General features: G+C 44.0%; 1 protein-coding gene and 1 long non-coding RNA gene across 2 annotated transcripts in view; one reads left to right on the top strand and one right to left on the bottom strand.

Annotated features, from left to right (window-relative positions):
• LOC310693687 overlaps positions 1 to 14,497 on the top strand; it is a 65,385-nt gene extending 50,888 nt beyond the window's left edge. Inside the window, exon 4 of the long non-coding RNA XR_014519328.1 lies at positions 14,046 to 14,497. This is a non-coding gene — a long non-coding RNA (uncharacterized lncRNA). The remainder of the gene's footprint in view (positions 1 to 14,045) is intronic.
• Positions 1 to 20,572, bottom strand: part of SCG3 (secretogranin III) — a 51,807-nt gene that overhangs the window by 17,978 nt on the left and 13,257 nt on the right. The window contains exons 8-9 of the mRNA XM_083475890.1: positions 17,510 to 17,626; positions 1,493 to 1,570 (exon numbers count right to left, since the gene is read on the bottom strand). Of these exons, the coding sequence (XP_083332016.1) occupies positions 1,493 to 1,570; positions 17,510 to 17,626 (195 nt within the window). The remainder of the gene's footprint in view (positions 1 to 1,492; positions 1,571 to 17,509; positions 17,627 to 20,572) is intronic.

Below are 20,572 nucleotides of genomic sequence, written 5' to 3'. Positions count from 1 at the left end.
TGAAGCAAAGTTCTTAACCTGAAGCACTATTTCTGGGTTAGCGGAATCTGTAACCTGAAGCCTATGTAACCTGAAGCATATGTAACCTGAAGCGTATGTAACCTGAGGTACCACTGTACATAAATTATGTCTAAATGTGCACCTCTACCTATAGATTTGCAGGTGCAAATTTGAGGCAAACCTGTGTCTTCCGATGGCACCAAAGTCTCTACCCTAGTAAAATGTTTGTAGCTGCTATAAGGCAGGTAGAATAACACTGGCCATGCTCTTGAGAGACAGTAGCTCTCCACCATCTCTGAACGATGCTTAGCCAGCAATTCCACCTGAGATCCTGTTCACTGAAGATTGAACCTGGGACCTCCTTGGGGCAGGAGTAACGGGCTGGCACCAATGGACACCTGCCAAAGCCATGCCCCAGCAGAAGACCCACTGCCAACTTCTGGCTGCTCCTGTCTTGCTGATTATGGCTGGATCTTCAACTAAGCAAGTGGGTACTGGCAGGAACAAAGAGGATGATCACCAGTCCCATCTCATCTTGCCTGCTCTGTTAGGCCAACTGTGGATTGTGAGCTATGAGAAGTTGGGGCCATTCACAGAAATGAGCTCTTATACCTCTTAAATAGGCATTAAAAAGGTAAAGGTAAAGGGACCCCTGACCATTAGGTCCAGTCGTGGCCGACTCTGGGGTTGCGGCGCTTATCTCGCTTTATTGGCCGAGGGAGAAGGCGTACAGCTTCCGGGTCATGTGGCCAGCATGACTACGCCGCTTCTGGCAAACCAGAGCAGCCCACAGAAACGCCGTTTACCTTCCCGCCGGAGCAGTACCTATTTATCTACTTGCAATTTGACGTGCATTCGAACTGCTAGGTTGGCAGGAGCAGGGACCGAGCAACGGGAGCTCACCCCATCGCGGGGATTCGAACCGCCGACCTTCTGATCGGCAAGTCCTGGGCTCTGTTGTTTAACCCACAGCGCCACCCGCGTCCCTAAATAGGCATTACTCCCCCCATAAATAATCCTGGGAACTGTAGTTGTCAAGTGTGCTGGGAATCATACAACTGTGAGTGGGGTTTCCTAACAATTCTCAGCATCCTGATCAAACTACAGTTCCTAGGATTCTTTGGCGGGGTGACATGGCTGTTAAAAGTGACCAAAAAACTGCATTAAATTTATGGTGTGGATGTGTCCAAGATCCACTGGGAGCATCTTGCCTGAGGATCTGCCACTGAACCTTCTGCAAGCAGATCATGTGTTCTGTTACTCAGCTATGCGCTTTGAGGAGCGATAGCTCTCAGGTAGAAAACCAAGCCAAAGAAGCCAGACTAAGGCAATTGGAAAATTATGGGAATCAAATTACACCAGGGAATATAGGATTTTCACGACAGAAGGCTTTTATTATTTAAATCGATTGGACAGCTGTGCAATAAGCAGTTGATTATATCTACTGGGAACAAAGCTATAAAAGCAACGCAATATCAGAATAAATGAATACCTGATGGCAGCTTGTTTTTGGTGTTGGGCTTTTCGAGTTTCTTTCTTGTCTGTAGAGCTATCATTGCGTCCAGGTTTTCTAGAAAGTAGAAGCAGAAGATATTCATCCCTGCGCATTAGAACGGGCTTATATGAGGCTTGATTTGATGGGTTTGCAAAGTAATGAATTATTCCCTTGCATTGAGGAAAATACAGGTTTTCAGATGTTTAAAAAGCACATAGGATGAAAATAGGTAGATGGAAGTCCACAACAATTAAAATAAACATGGCGATTCAATCCATATGGAAAGGTATTACGTACAAAAAATGCTACTCTAGGACTGAATCGCGTTGAATAGTATCTAACAGAAGATACATATTGAATTATTATTTTTGTTATTGTCTTGTCTTTATTTTTTATTTTTTGTTTGCCCCCCCCCCTTATCTTTCTTTTTAAAGACGTTGAGATGTATGGTTTCTAACTTTTATATTATTCAACTTTTAGAGAAGTTGTCAATGTATGTATTTGTTAACTATGTATTTATTTGCATGTTTGAAAATAAAATTAAAAAAATAAATAAAATAATGCTGCGTATAAAATACCAAGAACCAAAAATGAAATCTATTCATAGACATGCCTGCTGCATTCGACAAAAGGCCAGTTTAATATTCTTCCGTTTTAACTGAGGAAGAGGGAATATGTAGCAGCAGCAATGGCCTGCAGTTATGCCTGCAGCCAGAGGAGAAATGAAAATGATTTCAGAAGGGGTGCATGGGGAATGGGGACTTCTATGACTGTGGGGAACCTTCAGACTCTGGGCCTGTCAGAGGCCTATGAGGCAATTTTTCCAAAACTACACCCACCTGTCAATCAAGTGACATCATTTCGAAGAGTGGGTGATGTCAGCTGATGGATGAGTTTGTGTTCAATTCTGTGCTGACTGCACACCCCAGTTTCCTGCGAAGAGCTGATATGTGCAGCCAGCTCCCCAGGATTTAACCCCCTGCTAATCAGTTGATGAGAGAGGGGGTAAAACATGCTCAGTTCAGCAGGATTCAGCACAACCCCTTTCCTGACCACAAAGATATTATTGCATCAAAACTCCTGCTAAAACAAAGCTCCCCCCTACCATTTTAGCAGTGCCTTGCTGCCTGGAGGTGCCTTGAAGTCCCACCTTAAGGCTTCAAGAAATCAAATCACCTGATGTCATTGCAATGTCAAGTAACTGACAGGTGCGTGACCCCGCTCACCTGTCAATTTGCAGATGACACAACTGTGATTGGGCTCATCCCTGAAAGGGAGGGTGAAACGGATTATAGAGATGAGGTGGAGCGGCTGACAGAGTGGTGCAGAGCTAACAACTTGCTCATAAATACAAGGAAGACAAAGGAGCTTGTGGTGGACTTCAGGAGACAGAAGAGCAACGTCCAGCCACTTTTGATTGATGGGGTCTGTGTGGAGAGGGTAACAACGTTCAGATTTTTGGGCATTGAATTACAAGAGGATCTGTCCTGGAGTGTCAACACAAGGGGGCTTGTGAAGAAGGCACAGCAGAGACTGTACTTTTTGAGAATACTAAGGAAAAACCATCTTCCGCAGAAACTGCTGCTTGCCTTCTATCACTGTGCCATTGAGAGCGTGCTCACTTATGGCTTATGTGTGTGGTACGGAAGCTGTACTACCCAGGACAGGATGGGGTTGTGCAGGGTTGTTAAGGCAGCAGAGAGCATTATTGGCTGCCCACTCTCCACCTTAGAGCAGATTTATGCCACAAGGTGCCATAGGAAGGCACTGGACATAGTAAAAGATCCATCGCATCCTGGTCACTGTCTCTTCGAGCTCTTGCCGTCGGGACGGAGATACAGGTCGATGAAGACAAGAACGAGCCATCTTAAGAACAGCTTCTTCTCCAGAGCGATCTCGGCCCTGAATGGGAAGCCCGAACTTCGAAAGTCATCTAATCTCCCTTGCAGTATTATACTGTATTGTTTAATTAGTGTTTTTATGGAGCAGTCAAGTAATTTCGTTGTCCCCGAAGGGGGCAATGACAATAAAGATATTATTATTATTATTATTATTATTATTATTATTATTATTATTATTATTATTATTATTATTATTTTGCCCTGCAAGGTCAATCCTGATAAGGATTTGGCCCACTGAGGCAAAAAATTCCTCAGCCTTGTTCTATTATAGCACCCTCTGCACTCACTAACTATTGTGCTCCCTTTGTACGCCACCCTGCCAATGAGAACAAGAGAGATCTTTTACCTCTGCACAATGAGCACAACATGATATGGGGGGCAGCAAACTATGGCCTTCAGACATGCTAACAATATTCTTATTCTAAAAATGTTGCCTTCAATTGTGAAAAAAAGAGTCAGTTTATATGGGGGAAAATTATATAGCAGGTTAGAAACCTACGTACTCTGCACTTTCTGAAGCAATACATGAAATGAAATACAGCCAGCCTTTGAAATCTGCAGTTCTGCAAATTTTGCATCACTCCTCCAGCCACTTTATGTGTAATAGAATGCATATACAGTGGTACCTCAGGTTAAGTACTTAATTCGTTCCAGAGGTCCGTACTTAACCTGAAGCTGTTCTTAACCTGAAGCACCACTTCAGCTAATGGGGCCTCCTGCTGCCGCCGCGCCACCGGAGCACGATTTCTGTTCTCATCCTGAAGCAAAGTTCTTAACCCGAGGGACTATTTCTGGGTTAGCGGAGTCTGTAACCTGAAGCATATGTAACCTGAAGCATCTGTAACCTGAAGCGTCTGTAACCTGAAGCATATGTAACCTGAAGCGTCTGTAACCTGAAGCATATGTAACCCGAGGTACCACTGTATAAAGGGAAAATGTGGATATACGTGGATGTGTTATTGAAAACAACACAGAATATGTATTATATTTGGGAAAGTTGATTTGCAAAGCTGTGAATATTAGGCAGAATTGCATACAAAAATGTATAGATACCAGGCGACATTTACACTGATTGATTTTCATGACGAGTTGTTGTTTTTAATTGCAAACAGATGTGGAAAGGTGGAGGAATGAACTGAAGATTGTAAAACCAAGAAACTGCGAGCAGCTCAAATTACACGACCCCTTATTATCACATTTTCAAATTCTGTATCCACAAGGACTAGAAACCAAGGCAGCTTCTACAAGGCCATAAAATAATAGTTTTTGCAAGGTGTTGCCACATTCTCTCTCACTATAGTGCAACCCCAACTTTGTCTGCCGAGAAGCAATTTCTGTTGAGGCCATTTAGGCTTTGTCCCTGGGCAGGATCACAGCGTCACTTCCCTAAAACTGTTTCCCCACAAACAAAATACAGAACAAGATTCTCAAGCGCTAAATGATGTCAAGAAGGACTTGCTACCTCAAACAAACAAGAACGGAAAGAGAAGCAACGCCAGCCAGCCCTGTTTCCAGCCGAGACTCTAAGTGCCCACCAGCTGTGGTCTGAATATGTGTGCACAATATTTGCTTTGAGTTATCCTAATGGGGTGAGTCATTCTGAGAAATGTCATAAGCAAGGCCAGCAGCTTAGCAACTCAGTGTCCTACTTGGGCCTTTAATGAGATCTGATGTCATTGCTAGGCCGGTTGCCTTGGCAACCCTTAAAAAAACCAGAGGAAGGAGTTGAGCTCATCAAGGCGACAACCTTTCACCCATCTGGACACCTATTTCTAATAGGGTTAATGAAAGGGAAACGTTGCCGCAGCTGAACTGCTTTTTAAAAAGCTTCCAACTTAAATAAAACAGCCTGGTTTGTCTTGGAGACAGCTCTGCAGATTTCTAGTGATCTCCAGTGAATCCAATGTTTTGTTAGCCCAAAAATGGAAAACTCCCAACTAAAGAAGAATGGCAACTTGAACTGACAGAATGTGCGCAGCTTGCAGGCTTAACATATAGAATAAGAGAACAAGAGGAACATATGCTTAGGGAAGATTGGAAAAATGTTTATTGAATATATGGGGGAAAATTGTGCACACCTGAAAACATTGGCAGCATTAAGATAAATTCAACAGTGTAAATAAGTTTTGATGGATGCAGTAATGGAATACTGAATGGTTTAGTTTTTGTAAAATATGATATGCAAAGATGGGACACGGGTGGCGCTGTAGGTTAAACCACAGAGCCTAGGACTTGCCGATCAGAAGGTCGGCGGTTCGAATTCCCGCGACGGGGTGAGCTCCCGTTGCTCGGTCCCTGCTCCTGCCAACCTAGCAGTTCAAAAGCACATCAAAGTGCAAGTAGATAAATAGGTACCGCTCTGGCAGGAAGGTAAACGGTGTTTCCGTGCGCTGCTCTGGTTCAGCAGAAGCGGCTTAGTCATGCTGACCACATGACCCGGAAGCTGTACGCCGGCTCCCTCGGCCAATAAAGCGAGATGAGCGCCGCAACCCCAGAGTCGGTCATGACTGGACCTAATGGTCAGGGGTCCCTTTACCTTTTATGATATGCAAAATGAACCATGGAAAGAGAAGAATGGAAGTCATTGATATGAGAAACATTGATATGAGAACATTTTTGACCCTGTGGGTCAGGTCTTTATCTATCCTGGACCCCATGGGCCAACTTTGACAAGGGATGAGGTGCACCCACCGACTTCCGGGTTGGTGCGATCAGCTAATGGCGGATTCCCTCCGAACTCCGGAGGGAATCGGCTCGGTGGAAAAGGGGTCCTGCCGCGGTGGAGGCGCAGGGACCCTTAGAAACCACAGGCACGGATGCCTGTGGACTTGGTGACTCGGCGGGCACCATTTGCGCCCCCTCCGACCCGCAAAGAAGCCTTTTTAAAGGCTTCGGAGCGGGTGGCGGAGAGTGGCGTGGTGCTGTGAGTAGACCGCTTCTTCCACAGAGTGAAGCCGCAAGCCATGGCTGGAGAGCGCTGACTTCTCTCCTTGATCATTTGGACTCAAAATGTAACAACCCGTGAGTAATACGGAATTTGGAATTGATTGAAGGACAGTTTTTATAGGGATCAAAACCGGGGGAGGGGGGGAAAAGAACTTTAGAATCCAAAGGGTTACAATTATATGTTTTTATTTGTTAAGATTTTTTGTAAGTATTTTAATAATTGGGAATTTCGTGAAAGGGAATGTGGATCGATCTTAGAAAAAGGGGTTGATGTTGGGCATTAAAATGAAATGCAGAAGTTTGAAATTGGTTAACTAAGATGAATTAAGTAAAATATTAATAAGGGATTAATTTGGGTACAAAGAACTTGCTGGGCTAAACTTTGAATGGGGATGCAAGAAGGGGAGGTGGGAGAAGTCCGGGAAAGTGGTTAAGAAAATAAGGTTTTAAAACTATATGTGTTATTTGTGTGTAATGTTGATATGTATGTTTACGTTTTTGTGTGTTTGTCTTAAAAAAATCCTAATAAAAATTTTATATAAAAAAAGAGGTGCACCCACCTGCCATCATCTGACATAATGATGAGTTATTAATTAAATTGTTGTTGTTGTTGTTGTTATACTTATTACCTGCCTTTTCCCAGACGATCTGAGGACAGGGTACAGCAATACAAAATACAGCATTGAAAATAGTTTACAATCACCACTACAGTAGGTCCTAAAATATATGTATCTCAAGTGTCAAAGACCAGGGTGAAGAGGTTTATCCTTGGTATAAAGGGAAAGCTGTACAATGAAGGTGCCAAACACACCACTGTGGGAAGGGAAGTCTGAAAATTTTTACACATCACTTGGGAAGACAGGTAAACTAATGTCAGTGTACTAGAAGCAGCAAAGATCACCAGTGTCAAAGCAATGATTCTTCAACATCAACTTTGTTGGACTGGTCATGTTGTGCAGATGCCTGATTATTGTCTCCCAAAGCAACTACTCTATTCCGAACTTAAAAATGGAAAGCGTAATGCTGATGGTCAACAAAAGAGATTGTTGACTCTCTCAAGGCAAATCTTAAAAAATGTAGTATAAACACCGACAACTGGGAAACACTGGCCTGTGAGTGCTCCAACTGGAGAACAGCCTTTATCAAAGGTGTCTTGGGCTTTGAAGACGCTCGAACTCAGGACGAAAGGGAGAAACGTGCTAAGAGGAAGGTACGCTTGGCAAACCCTCACCATGATCAACTCCCACCCGGAAACCAATGTCTCCACTGTGGAAGGACATGTGGATCCAGAATTGACCTCCACAGTCACTTACAGACTCACTGTTAAAACCGTGTTCATGGAAGACAATCTTACTTGGCTACAAGGGATTGCCAAAGAAGAAGACAACGAAGGTGCCAAGCACAAGTCTGTGGGAAGGGAAGTCCACAATTTAGGGGTTGCCAGAGAATTCCTTCTTCTGGGTCACACACCCCAAACGTCTGAGGGTGGTGGAACTGCCAAGAGCAACCTAAGGCCCGGGGGCCGGATGCGGCCCAATCGCCTTCTCAATCTGGCTGGCGGATGGTCCGGGAATGAGTGTGTTTTTACATGAGTAGAATGTGTCCTTTTATTTAAAATGCATCTCTGGGTTATTTGTGGGGCCTGCCTGGTGTTTTTACAGCCAGTGTGGTGTAGTGGTTAAGAGTGGTAGACTCGTAATCTGGGGAATCGGGTTCACGTCCCCGCTCCTCCACATGCAGCTGCTGGGTGACCTTGGGCTAGTCAGACTTCTTTGAAGTCTCTCAGCCCCACTCACCTTGCAGAGTGTTTGTTGTGGGGGAGGAAGGGAAAGGAGAATGTTAGCCGCTTTGAGACACCTTTGGGATATCAAATCCAAACTCTTCTACATGAGTAGAATGTCTGCTTTTATTTAAAAAGCATCTCTGGGTTGTTTGTGGGGCATAGGAATTCGTTCATTTCAAACCCCCCAAAAATATAGTCCAGCCCCCCCCCCCAATGGACAGTGGACTGTCCCACGGCTGGAAAAGGTTGCTGACCCCTGGCCAAGAGGGCCTCCTTGCTGATCTTAACATCTGACACGGTCCATAGGGAAAGGGGAGGACTTTCAGGTACGGTAAATAATTTGTCATTTGTCATTTGTCCAAACAGTGAGCTGCAAAGCAGATCTTTTGCTTTACACTGCCATTGCTCCTCTCCATACATTTCCAGAGCTCTCCTTGCATTTCCCGAAAAGGCAGATATTCTTTGCAAAATCAACATACGCCTGAGAGGCACTTTGTCAGCACACACTTGTTCACTTGTCAGTATATCTTGGAAGCAATACGCATCAAAGCGTCTGTGGCATCCAGTCATTCTTCGGAGAAAAGACCTGACATTTCCCACCCACTCCCCCTATGGAAATGTTTTTGCACTAGAACACAAATATTTAAATATTTGTGACAAAGATCTTCGTCATCATCATCATAACACAGTCTGTATGGGATTGGCTTATATATTGTGTTTAGAGCAGCAATTTTAAGGAGAAATGTCTGTGGGAATGCTAAGTTATATTCTTCAGTGGAGCAAATATTTTTTGCGGGCAGAATTCCAAAAATAGTTTTAATATTTTCCCCCCTAACAGTATAATGTATTTTACTTTGTTTTTATGTACGTTGCTTTGTAATGGCTTCACCTACAGAAATAAATAATTACCTATTTATATGCAATTTCCCTTAAGCTACACACTTTTTGCAAAGCAATTTCCCCTTTTCAGTAATACCTTGTAAGTCGAACAGAATCTGTTCCAGACGTCCGTTCGACTTCCGAAACATTCAACTTCCAAAAGGCGGCTTCTGATTGGCTGCAGGAAGCTCCTGCAGCCAGTCGGAAGCCGTGGAAGTCCTATTGGACGTTCGGCTCCCAAAAGAACGTTAAAAAACTAGAACTCGCTTCCGGTTTTCGATTGTTTAGGAGCCGAAATGTTCGACTCCCAAGGCTTTCGGGAGCTGAGGTATAACTGTATATGTATTTATATGCACACTTTACCCTAGTAAACACATTTTTGGACAATGCATTACAAAATTCAGAGAACTCTGAGAATTTCAAATTTTGGCTATATTTCAGTTTATGTCTTGTTTCATAAAATGCGGATTTGCTAAGTTTGCCTTCCAATGCAAACAGAAGAGAATCCCCCACATCCTTAGCTGGAAGCACATGTGACAGCCGGTAATCTCTCAGGACCACTGATCTTCTCAGTGATAAAGTCAGCGAATACAGAAATTCTTGCTCATATGAATTCATGATTTAGCTGTTAGGAGAGAACAGCTCAATGCCTCGCCATATGCTATACATCCTTGACTCCTCTGCAGAAGGTGGGGCTTCCCCATCTTGGCAAAGTAGAGGAAAACATGGGGGGAGGAGAGGCATATGGTGACATCTGGACATGTCCACAACTACTCAAAACAATTCTCAGTTGCAAGATGGCCAGGGAATGGGCTTGCTGAGTCATGGGCGAAGGAGGAAGGTGTGATTCTGGTGACTAAGGAAGGCAGTGCGACAGCCAGTGGCTCAGCGAAGTAGGGGGAGTTGGGATGTAGATGGAGACATGATAGAGTTGTAGAATTGCTGAGTTGGAAGCGACCCCAAGGGTCCTCTAGTCCAACCCCTGGCAGTGCTGGAAACTGAGCTAAAGCATCCATGAGAGATGGCCACCCAACCTCTGCTTAAAAACCTCCCAGAGGGTTACCACCTCTAGAGGAGACCATTCCACTTATTACTTGCTTTTTCTCTAGACTAAGAAGTCTCAAATGCTGAACCCTTTCCTCATAGAAAACACTACATTATGTCAACCAGATCATCTCGCTCTTTATGCTGTTGACACTCTCGACAGAAAGGTTCATGAGACGAGACTTGTCCTTGCAGAAGCCATGCTGGCTCTGCTTCAGCAAGGCTTGTTCTTCTACATGCTTGGTTATTTTATCTTTAATGGTACTTCCTGTTAGAATTCCTGCTCCATGATTGCAGTCATGGGATTGTTGTCTATCACATGACGGTGTATGTTTTGACTCCACAGAGTGGGAAGTGACGGAAACAGGATGTTTGTTTTACTGTGTTCCGTGAAGTGGGACTATTGTCCTTTGTTCTCTTTGCTGTCTGATGCGTGAGAGAGAGGGAGCCATGTTGCAGTGCTCCGTGTGTGTTTATATGTAAAAAAAGTAGATTAGCCAAAATGCTGAGTTGCTGAGGTCTGTCACGCAAGCTGCGAAGACTCTGCGGATCCCTAAGTGTGCCGATGTCTGTTGGTATCGGTCGCTGTGATGGTTGGGCTGAAGAAAGTTTTTGAAGTTCCTGAACAAATGATCAGGAGGGAGAGAACTTCTAAAACCCAAATTAACTTTCTTTGTTATCTGACTTCCTCAAATCCCCCCTAACTGAATTTCATTGTGACACCTTTGTAACAGTTCCCCAAGATCCTCTTTCTAATACAATCAACTCCTTCAATTAATTACCTTCATCTCTTTTCTTATTGGCTTAAATCCATATTACTATACAACATTCTTATTCTAATCCTAGGCCTATTTGATATTGATGTGCCTGCTTTTGCACATGGATGCTAGCACTTAAGAGAACATGGCTCAGGGGGACAGAATGTGATTCTGGAACTAAAAGGTCAGCATAGGTTTCAGATTCAGAAGAATACAACTGCATATATAGCCTCAGTATCCTTTCAGTGAGCCTTGGATTTGCAGGCTAAGTCCTGCGCGGCTCGTAGTGAGACCTAATTCATCCCCTGAATGATGCTTGAAGACTGTTCTCCCTGGAGAGAGATCTTGCAAGGATGACATAATGCTGGGCCTTCAAATCCCAGACCAGCTGCTACCGAGATGTGCTTTTCAACGCAACTGTCTCTGCAGATTGTCAAGCAAGGAGCTCGAGAAGCATGTGATATGGTCTACTAAATGATTTATTGCCTTTAATGCATAATTCAGGTTCATAGCTTCAGCCTAAAAGTGGAGAGGGGGTGTTTTAATGCGCCTGTTCTAAAACCAGATAGTCTTGTTTAACTTCATAGATATTGCTGGTTCATAGCTTTCAACTTACAGATTTGAAAATAAGGGACCAGCAGCCAAAATAAGGGATCAACAATTACTTTGATAAAATACATATTTTGTCGAGTGCAAATGGCTTTAGATACCTATTAGGTCCATAAATTACCATATAGCATATATTCAACACACAAAAAACAGCAATAATTTGTTGTTGACAAAGCACAGCTGGACATAGAAAGGGTCCCATTACCTTCAGTAGCTTATTTAAGGGACATCATCAATAAGGGACAGCAGCGGGACATGGAGCTGGGATAAGGGACTGTCCCGCCAAATAAGGGACGCTTGACAGCTATGTGTTGGTTGCTGCTGCTGCTGCTGAGCTATGCTTGTTGTTTACATCAGATTCCTTACATATAATCTCATAAGAGGTAAAAGGGGTGGTGCCTATGTTGATTTGTCCTTATCCCTAGTCAATAAAAAGTGAAGGGTGATACTCTGAACCCCTTGCAGGAGGCAGCAGCAAAGATCCATGCTGATTACAAAGTTGCCCCTGAAAGAGAAGAGCTTGACAAAGTCAGAAATAGATTGCATTGTCTCTGACATGTCTGTCTGTCTGTCAACAGAGAACCAAGATGAAGGTACTGATTCTCAGCAGGCTGACCCTTAACCGAATGGGGCATCCTGTCAACCTCTAGTGCCCCCAATAATTCTAAGCCCCGAGAATCTAGTTTGCTTTGGAAATACCCAGATCTAACCTTACAGACTTACTGGGTCATTGCCCATGATTGGAATGTGGCTTGATGTCAATAGCCTTGCCTACTGTTTATTGGCCTCATGTGAATGGCTGGAATGTATCATGAATGACCTTCATTATGCATGCAAAACATTCTTCCACCAGGTCCTTGGCTTATTGACATCTGATGCCCTTTTAAATGTGTTGTGGGAGGGGGGAGTTATTGGTTTGCAGCTGTTCTTATTTTTATTGTGTATTTTGTGGTTTTTATATTGTCATTTCATGTTGTGAACTGCCCTGGGATTTATGGAAGAAAGGCAGCATAATAATAATAATAATAAATATTATTATTAATAATAATAATAATAATAATAATAGAAATAAGGAAACGATTGTAGCTTAGTGGTAGACCATCTGCTTTTCATAAAGGTCCTAAGTTTGATTCCTGGCATCTTCAGTTAGGACTAGGAGAGATGTCTTCCTAAAGCCCTGGAGAGCTGCACTCAGTCAGTGTTTGCTAATCCTGATCTTTGGTGGAGCCATAAGCAGCTGCCACCTCTAGTGACCTCCATCACTGCTTATCCCAAGTGATTCCCAGCACTGAGGTCATTTGCCTTTCCCGACAGATTTCTCACTTTCCAGGACTCCTGGCCTAGTTCACCCAACCTCCAACTGGGGAAAATGGCCCATGACAGCCACCTTAGTATAGCAGAAAAGGGAAGTGATCTCAGACTTGCATCACCCTCTATGGTATTTTCCAGTACAGTGGTACCTCTGCTTATGTACTTAATTCGTTCCGGAGGTCCGTTCTTAACCTGAAACTGTTCTTAACCTGAAGCACCACTTTAGCTAATGGGGCCTCCTGCTGCTGCCGCCGCGCTGCCGCCGCGCGATTTCTGTTCTCATCCTGAAGCAAAGTTCTTAACCAGAGGTACTATATCTGGGTTAGCGGAGTCTGTAACCTAAAGCGTATGTAACCTGAAGCGTATGTAACCCAAGGTACCACTGTATCAAAAAATGCAGATATGAGTGATTCCCCTGGATGTTAATCCTGCTCCGATATGGATTTTGGCAAATAATCCACTTTTTGTGGTTTACTTTTCAAGCCAGTGCTTCTTCAACATTATTCTCTAGGTATTGTGTGGGGCTTCCCTTCACCCCCACAGCAACAGTTCTCTGCCCAGCAGTCCACGCTCCCAAGGAAACGCACACATCAGACCTTTTCACAAATCACAGCAGCTCTGGCAACAAAGCACTTTGCTCCCCTGCCCCCTGCTATACCAAGCTCATATTCTCATGGTTTCTTAAGCCTCTTGAGAAGAATATCAGATCAGCGTTTTGAAGGTAAAAAATAGAGTCACTTTTCAACTGCGCTGCTAAATATAGCCCAGCGGTGAAACAACTTGAAGCGTTTGAGAGAGAGTGTTTTCCTTCCACCACAGTTGACTGCTTCGATAGCAAACAACCGTGCCCTGAGCATCACAAACTAGCAGAGCAGAGCGGAGCCACAGCTGTGGCTAGGTTTTTCTTGGGGCTGGCTCACACATGCATGTTCATCGTGCACGGTTTGGGGATGCTCCTGGAGGCACAGGTGTCCTTGGTGCTAAGAGAGCCTTTTACCAGTTCCGGTTGCTAAGGCAGCTACGTCCATTCCTGGATGGAGATAGCTGACCACACTTCTCCATGCGCTGGTAGCCTCATGGGTTTGATTACTGCAATGTGCTCTTTGTGGGGCTACCCTTGAGGTTGGTCTGGAGCAGAGGTAGGCAACCTAAGGCCCAGGGGCCGGATCCGGCCCAATCACCTTCTCAATCCGGCCCGTGGACAGTCCGGGAATCAGCATGTTTTTACATGAGTAGAATGTGTGCTTTTATTTAAAATGCATCTCTGGGCTATTTGTGGGGCACAGGAATTCATTCATATATATTTTTTCAACATATAGTCCAGTCTACCACATCGTCTGAGGGATGGTGGACCGACCAATGGCTGGAAAAGGTTGCTGACCCCTGGTCTGGAGGCTTGTGTTTGGTTGCATGTTGGGACAAACTACCACCAACATCCCTTGTAGGATTTGCACTGGCTGCCAATTTGTTACTGGGAGATAGAGCTTCCTTTGCAAGTTCCCAAGATATCAGAAGTCCACTCCACACTCAGAGCAGGACTTTCAACATAGATACACCTGTTCTGTGGAATAGCATTCCTGCCAAGACATTTAAATTTCAACAAGCTTTCCGGCTGGGCGACATGTTCTCAGCCATGTGTGTCTATATTGTATTGTATTTTCTGCTGTTGTTCTGTTTTCTTTGCTGTTATTTGTGTTGTTTTTAACCTTCCTCTTGTGCATTGCCTTGGGAGACTTGTGTGGAGTGCAATTTATAAAAGGAATCATGATAATCACCCGACTACTCTAACAGTTAGGAATGACTTGTCTATGAGAACGGTATACTGCAGGTCAAGCAACAGACAGAACTCTCACATAGCCTCCAACATGGTACTTCTCAATAGACTTGGTTCACACATTCCACCACCAGTCATCTAGTTCACAGTAACATGGGCTGAAAACTTTGCTCCTGCAAAAGGCACACCTTCCCCTTTCATCGATAGTTTAGGAGGCCTGTGAAAGACTGGGGGAGATGTTTGTGTACTTCAAGCGAGAGCACAAAACATAGCCGTCACTCTGATTTGGCTCCACGATGGCCAAATTGATTGGCCGCATGATGCTGGCTGTGTGACCCCTGATCGGTTGGATCTTACTGTAGCCAAAGAGGTGGCATACACCGTCAAAGCAGCTGAACGGCTAAAAAAGGCAAGGAACAGGAATGGTACAAAAAGATGAGGTTTAGTCTGCTCAGAATCCATGTCTGCTCAGAATCAACTCTTGTTGATTTCAAGGAAACCTCCTCCCACGAGACTGCAGTCTAAACCCTTGCAATTTTTTTTTAACCATTTGGAGGAAGCCATCTAACATCACATCATGCTACTGTTTCTCCCTGATGCATCATGCGTCAGGGTATCTGTTCAGATGTTTGGAATCTGCTGGGTACTTGCAAAGTGGCTTTCCACCCACTGGCAGAGGAACGGGGGGGCGGGCGGGGGGAGCGCACCACTCCTGGCACCATTGGGGAGGGGGGTACCATTGTGGCCACCCCCCCAGACATGCGTCGTGACCTCCCACAACACTGGACGCCATGCCTCTGTGGCCAGTACACCACGCCTCCAGGATGCACGCCACGTCCCCGGGACGCATGCCGTGCCCCTGGGGGAGATGTGCCACGCCTCCAGGAGTACGCCACGCCCCCGGGACATGCGCCAGTCACGCCCTGCCTGCTCTCCGCCCCCAGTGATGGAGCATGCAGCCTGGCCACTGTTTCTAACCACCCAAACATTCTGAGTTGCCAAAAGGGTTGCAATCCAATGAGCCCACTGAAGCGTGTGGAAATGTTGCCATATATGCAGCGACAGCAGGAATTTCATTCCACCCCCTCCCCACCATGTGCCTCCACCAGGCTGCCTCACAGAATGCTTTCTAGTGTGTACTTCCAGCCCTGGCCAAAACTTTGTTTCCAAATCCATCTAGATCCCATTAAGGGCAAACTGTTGGGTTTGGAAAACGCAAGTGATCAGAAGCAGTTCTGATGACCACTGGCTTCAAGGGCTACTACTGAATGGGAACTAAAACTGATCACAGGGAAATGTCATAATACTTCAAGGTCCTATTCACCAAGAACTGGAGACAGTAGCTCAATTTATACAGTGGTATCTCGGGTTAAGAACTTAATTCATTCTGGAGGTCCGTTCTTAACCCAAAACTGTTCTTAACCTGAAGCACCACTTTAGCTAATGGGGCCTCCCGCTGTGCCGCTGCCATGCAATTTCTGTTCTCATCCTGAAGCAAAGCTCTTAACCTGAGGTAATATTTCTGGGTTAGCGGAGTCTGCAACCTGAAGCGTATGTAACCTGAAGCGTCGGTAACCCAAGGTACCACTGTACATGTATTGAGTAATAGCAGGAAAAGAAGATCTGAAATATAGGTTTCCTATTGGAAACCTTGCAGTCAGGAAATGCTCTGTTGTTATGGAGCATCAGAAAAATGAATGAATATGTCAGTTCCAGTTTCTTTCTGTTTCTCATTTTTTCTGGTCATAAATTCAGTTTTTTAAAATCCTCATGAAAACTTGTCAGTATTTTGGTATCAGCTTCTCATATACACATTTTAGTATACAGTTTTGACTCAAAACAAACATTTTTGCATACAATAGGCTGCATTTTTTGGTACACATTTTCTGGATGAAGAACTGCATCACAAAATACGAAAGTAGTGCAGATTCTGAAGGACTGATATGTTTCTGTTCATGTACAGGTTCGAACAGTGCAAATTAGGTAGTTTCTCACTGAAATGCAAACAAAATCAAATACCTCCCATCCCTAAGTAAAAGGCCACTGAAATGAACAGCCTTACAGCAGCTTACGGCGAACATCTGTTCAGGTTCAGTCTCATTCCGGTTGAAATCGTTTCACACTATGACCGAAAACAGAGAAACCCGGCACCTCAGCACTACTTACAATAAATTGCCATGAAAAGGTCACTGATTTTACAGGAACCAGCCCTGATGATGAGCAAATGATAGTATAATCACCAGTATTCATGGCAAAAAGGGAGGAACCAGGGCCAGATTTAGGTTTGATGAGGCTCTAAGCTACTGAAGGTTAATGGGGCCCTTTATCTGTCCAGCTGTCCATTGTCAACAACAAATTGTCGCTGTTTTTTGTGTTCAGTATATATTATATGGTAATTTATGGACCTAATAGGTATCTAAAGCCATTTGCACATGCAGAATGTAGGTATCCTATATATAGAAATGAGCAAACCAGTAATAGCAGGCGGGGCCCATTACTTGCATCATAGGAGCCTATACAACACAAAACACTGTTTTTTATGTTATATTTTGGAAATATACATCCAACTTTTTTTCCTTAATTTTTTTTGGGGGCCCCCAAGAGAGTGGGGCCCTAAGCTATAGCTTGTTTAGCTTATACGTTAATAAAACAACAACAACAACAACAACAAAAACAACAACAACAACAACAACTTATTATTTATTTATACCCCACCCACCTGGCTGAGTTTCCCCAGCCACTCTGGGCAGCTCCCAATCAAGTGTTAAAAACAATACAGCATTAAATATTAAAAACTTCCCTAAACAGGGCTGCCTTCAGATGTCTTTTAAAAATAGGATAGCTGCTTATTTCCTTGACATCTGATGGGAGGGCGTTCCACAGGGCAGGCGCCACTACCGAGAAGGCCCTCTGTCTGGTTCCCTGTAACCTCACTTCTCACAATGAGGGAACCGCCAAATCTGGCACTGGGAGCAACGTTGTTACAAGGAGTTAGGAATGTGTTCTTACCTAGGTACGAAACACCTTCTTCTGGTGTGATTGTTCCATATTTCACCATCATCTTCACAAAGTCTATCAAAGTCTTCATGATCGTTATGAGCGTTTCTTTTTCTTTGGCTTCTTTCTCTGTATTGATGAGGAATGCACAGGTGTAAACATGTGCACAGGTTGTGGAAAGTTAGGGACATGATGGGCTCCCCCTTTAACTTCAACTTTCAACATGGGATCCTCTTAATTTTTTAGTCATGCATGCCCACCTTCCCACTTTTCTCTTGGGGGCAATCTGGTTTAAGGGAGGGGATCTTCCTCTGCCTTTAGCCTGTTGGTTCCTTTTGCAGATGGCACTTTAATAAATGCACCTTCTGAAATAGGAATACCCTCTTCTACAAAGGAGGTCTGTCTCCCTTTACTGCTGGCCTCCCTTCGCTCTATCTTCCTCTCCAAAAGACAACAGTATTCAATCTGTTGCTGTAGCCCACTTCAGATCAGGACACAGCCCACTTCGGACCCCAACCCATCAGTAGAAGACCAGTATTCCAAGATATCTAGGTCCCAGCTCAGAAAGTCTTTAAGGCTGTGGTCGTATACATGTTCACTTGTGAGTATGTTCAATTCAAAAGAATGGGGCTTACCCCTGAGTGTACACAAGTCCCAATCAGTTCAATGGAACTTGCTCTCAGGTAAATGTAATCTATATAGGCTAACCAGCCTCATATAATAACCAAGATGCTCAAGTCTAATGAATGCATGAAGGGGTTAATGCCATATTAGTATTGTTTTATTATTTACTAAATTTCTATACCACCCTTCATTCGTAGATCTCAGTTTGCAGCATAAAAATACAAGATAAAAACACAAAACACATAATAATAGTGTTTGTGAACTCTGCTGCTGCTCCACAGTCCAACCGCATGGCTTCTTTCTACTATCCATCCTTGTGTTCTGATACAAATAATTTAGGAACTTTCACCACTTTGGAACTAACCTGTGTTTCATGATTGTTGTATGCAAAAGCACAGGAATCTGACCTTTGAAGGGTTTGTAAGTAAACCATTTTCAACTTACCAGACTGTCTTTTTCTTATGCTAGGGGAAGCGGGAAACTTTGGAAGTAACTTGGAAGGCCATATTTTAAAGGTCTAACAACCTGTATTTCCATGCTTTACTCTGCTGCATATTTTGTGATTTCAAATCTCTGCTGGGGTTCTCTCACCAAAGAGTACTTGCCCCAAACGTGGATATTGGCATTCAGGGAATTGTCTTTTTATGCCTATTTTTCTTTCTCTTCCAGCAATCTCTAAGGTGCAATCTGCAGCACTGTAAGACTGCAACCTCCCACCCTTTTACAATGGAGTAAGCCATAGGGTTGCACTTTATAGATCAGAAGGACTAAAATCACAAAGGAGGTCTGGGAGCGAAACGGTAGCTTGTCATAAAACCTGTAACATAGCATGCACATTTCCCTCTTTTACCTTTCTTCTTTCCTTCCCACTATCATTCATCCATCCATTCATCCACTATCATTCATTCATTCATTCATTCACACAAGGGGGCTTGTGAAGAAGGCGCAGCAGAGACTGTACTTTTTGAGAATACTAAGGAAAAACCATCTTCCGCAGAAACTGCTGCTTGCCTTCTATCACTGTGCCATTGAGAGCGTGCTCACTTATGGCTTATGTGTGTGGTTCGGAAGCTGTACTACCCGGGACAGGATGGGGTTGTGCAGGGTTGTTAAGGCAGCAGAGAGCATTGTTGGCTGCCCACTCTCCACCTTAGAGCAGATTTATGCCACAAGGTGCCATAGGAAGGCACTGGACACAGTAAAAGATCCATCGCATCCTGGTCACTGTCTCTTCGAGCTCTTGCCGTCGGGACGGAGATACAGGGCGATGAAGACAAGAACGAGCCGTCTTAAGAACAGCTTCTTCTCCAGAGCGATCGCGGCCCTGAATGGGAAGCCCGGACTTTGAAAGTCATCTAATCTCCCTTGCTGTATTATACTGTATTGTTTAATTAGTGTTTTTATGGAGCAGTCAAGTAATTTCGTTGTCCCCGATGGGGGCAATGACAATAAAGATATTATTATTATTATTATTATTATTATTATTATTATTATTATTATTATTATTTCATTGCATCTAACTCCCACCAGTTTCTCCGAGGAGCTCAAGGGGGTGTACATCATTCTCCCCCTCCTTCTTTAACCCCCATAACAACTCTGCCAGGTCAGTTAAGGCTGAGAGACAGTGACAGGCCCCAGGAGACCCTCGTGAACGAGTGGGATTTGAACCCTCCTTTTCCAGGTCCTATTCCAGCCTTCTAAGCACTATACCACACAGGCTGTCTCTGACTTTCCATATCTCTGATGCTCTCTGTGCAACAGACTGATCACCCATCCCAACTATACCTATACAAAAGGGATGGATGAATCTTTTGTTAGTCAGTTTTTCACATAGTTCATAAGTCTGTTCCATCCATTTCTGTAGCTTACTGTAATCCTTTTAATTTATTTTTTAAAAGTGTATTTTGTGTGTGCATGTTTTCCCATAAAATAACATGTCGTATGCATTTCAGCATTAAAAATTATGACTTTTATAAAATTATGACATATTTTTGTGCTCTCTCTCTCTCTCTCTCTGTGTTTGTTTTAGCCAATAACCGTTTTGCGAAATTTAGAGAAGTGCAAAAACTGAAGGGTAGCTTCTTTCCGGCCCAGTGATTCCTCCAGGAAGTGCAAATCAGGCCGGCTTGATTAAAAATGCAGACTGAACAAAGTCCTATGACATATACATTTGCATTAGCAGCATGAAATTTGCCTACCCTGGCAGGGACAGCTATGCAGGAAGCCACCTGCGTGTAAGATGACTGAAGGGCACATTAATACAGAGCTGAGTAGCCTGTCATCAAGTGGTGAGAGGTGGGGAAAACCACTCAGCCTTGGCAGGGGACCTCGCTAGAAGAGCTTCAGAGCTGCCACAGCCACTTGTTTTAAAGAGAGAGAGAAAAGGCACCGCTTCCCATTTCTGCATACATTGCAATTCCAGAAGCCTCTTCTGCATCCTGGCTTGATGCG

This window comes from Podarcis liolepis, assembly GCF_965112155.1.
Source record: "Podarcis liolepis genome assembly, chromosome: 14".
NCBI lineage: Eukaryota > Metazoa > Chordata > Lepidosauria > Squamata > Lacertidae > Podarcis > Podarcis liolepis.
This window is presented reverse-complemented; position numbering and strand designations above follow the sequence as displayed.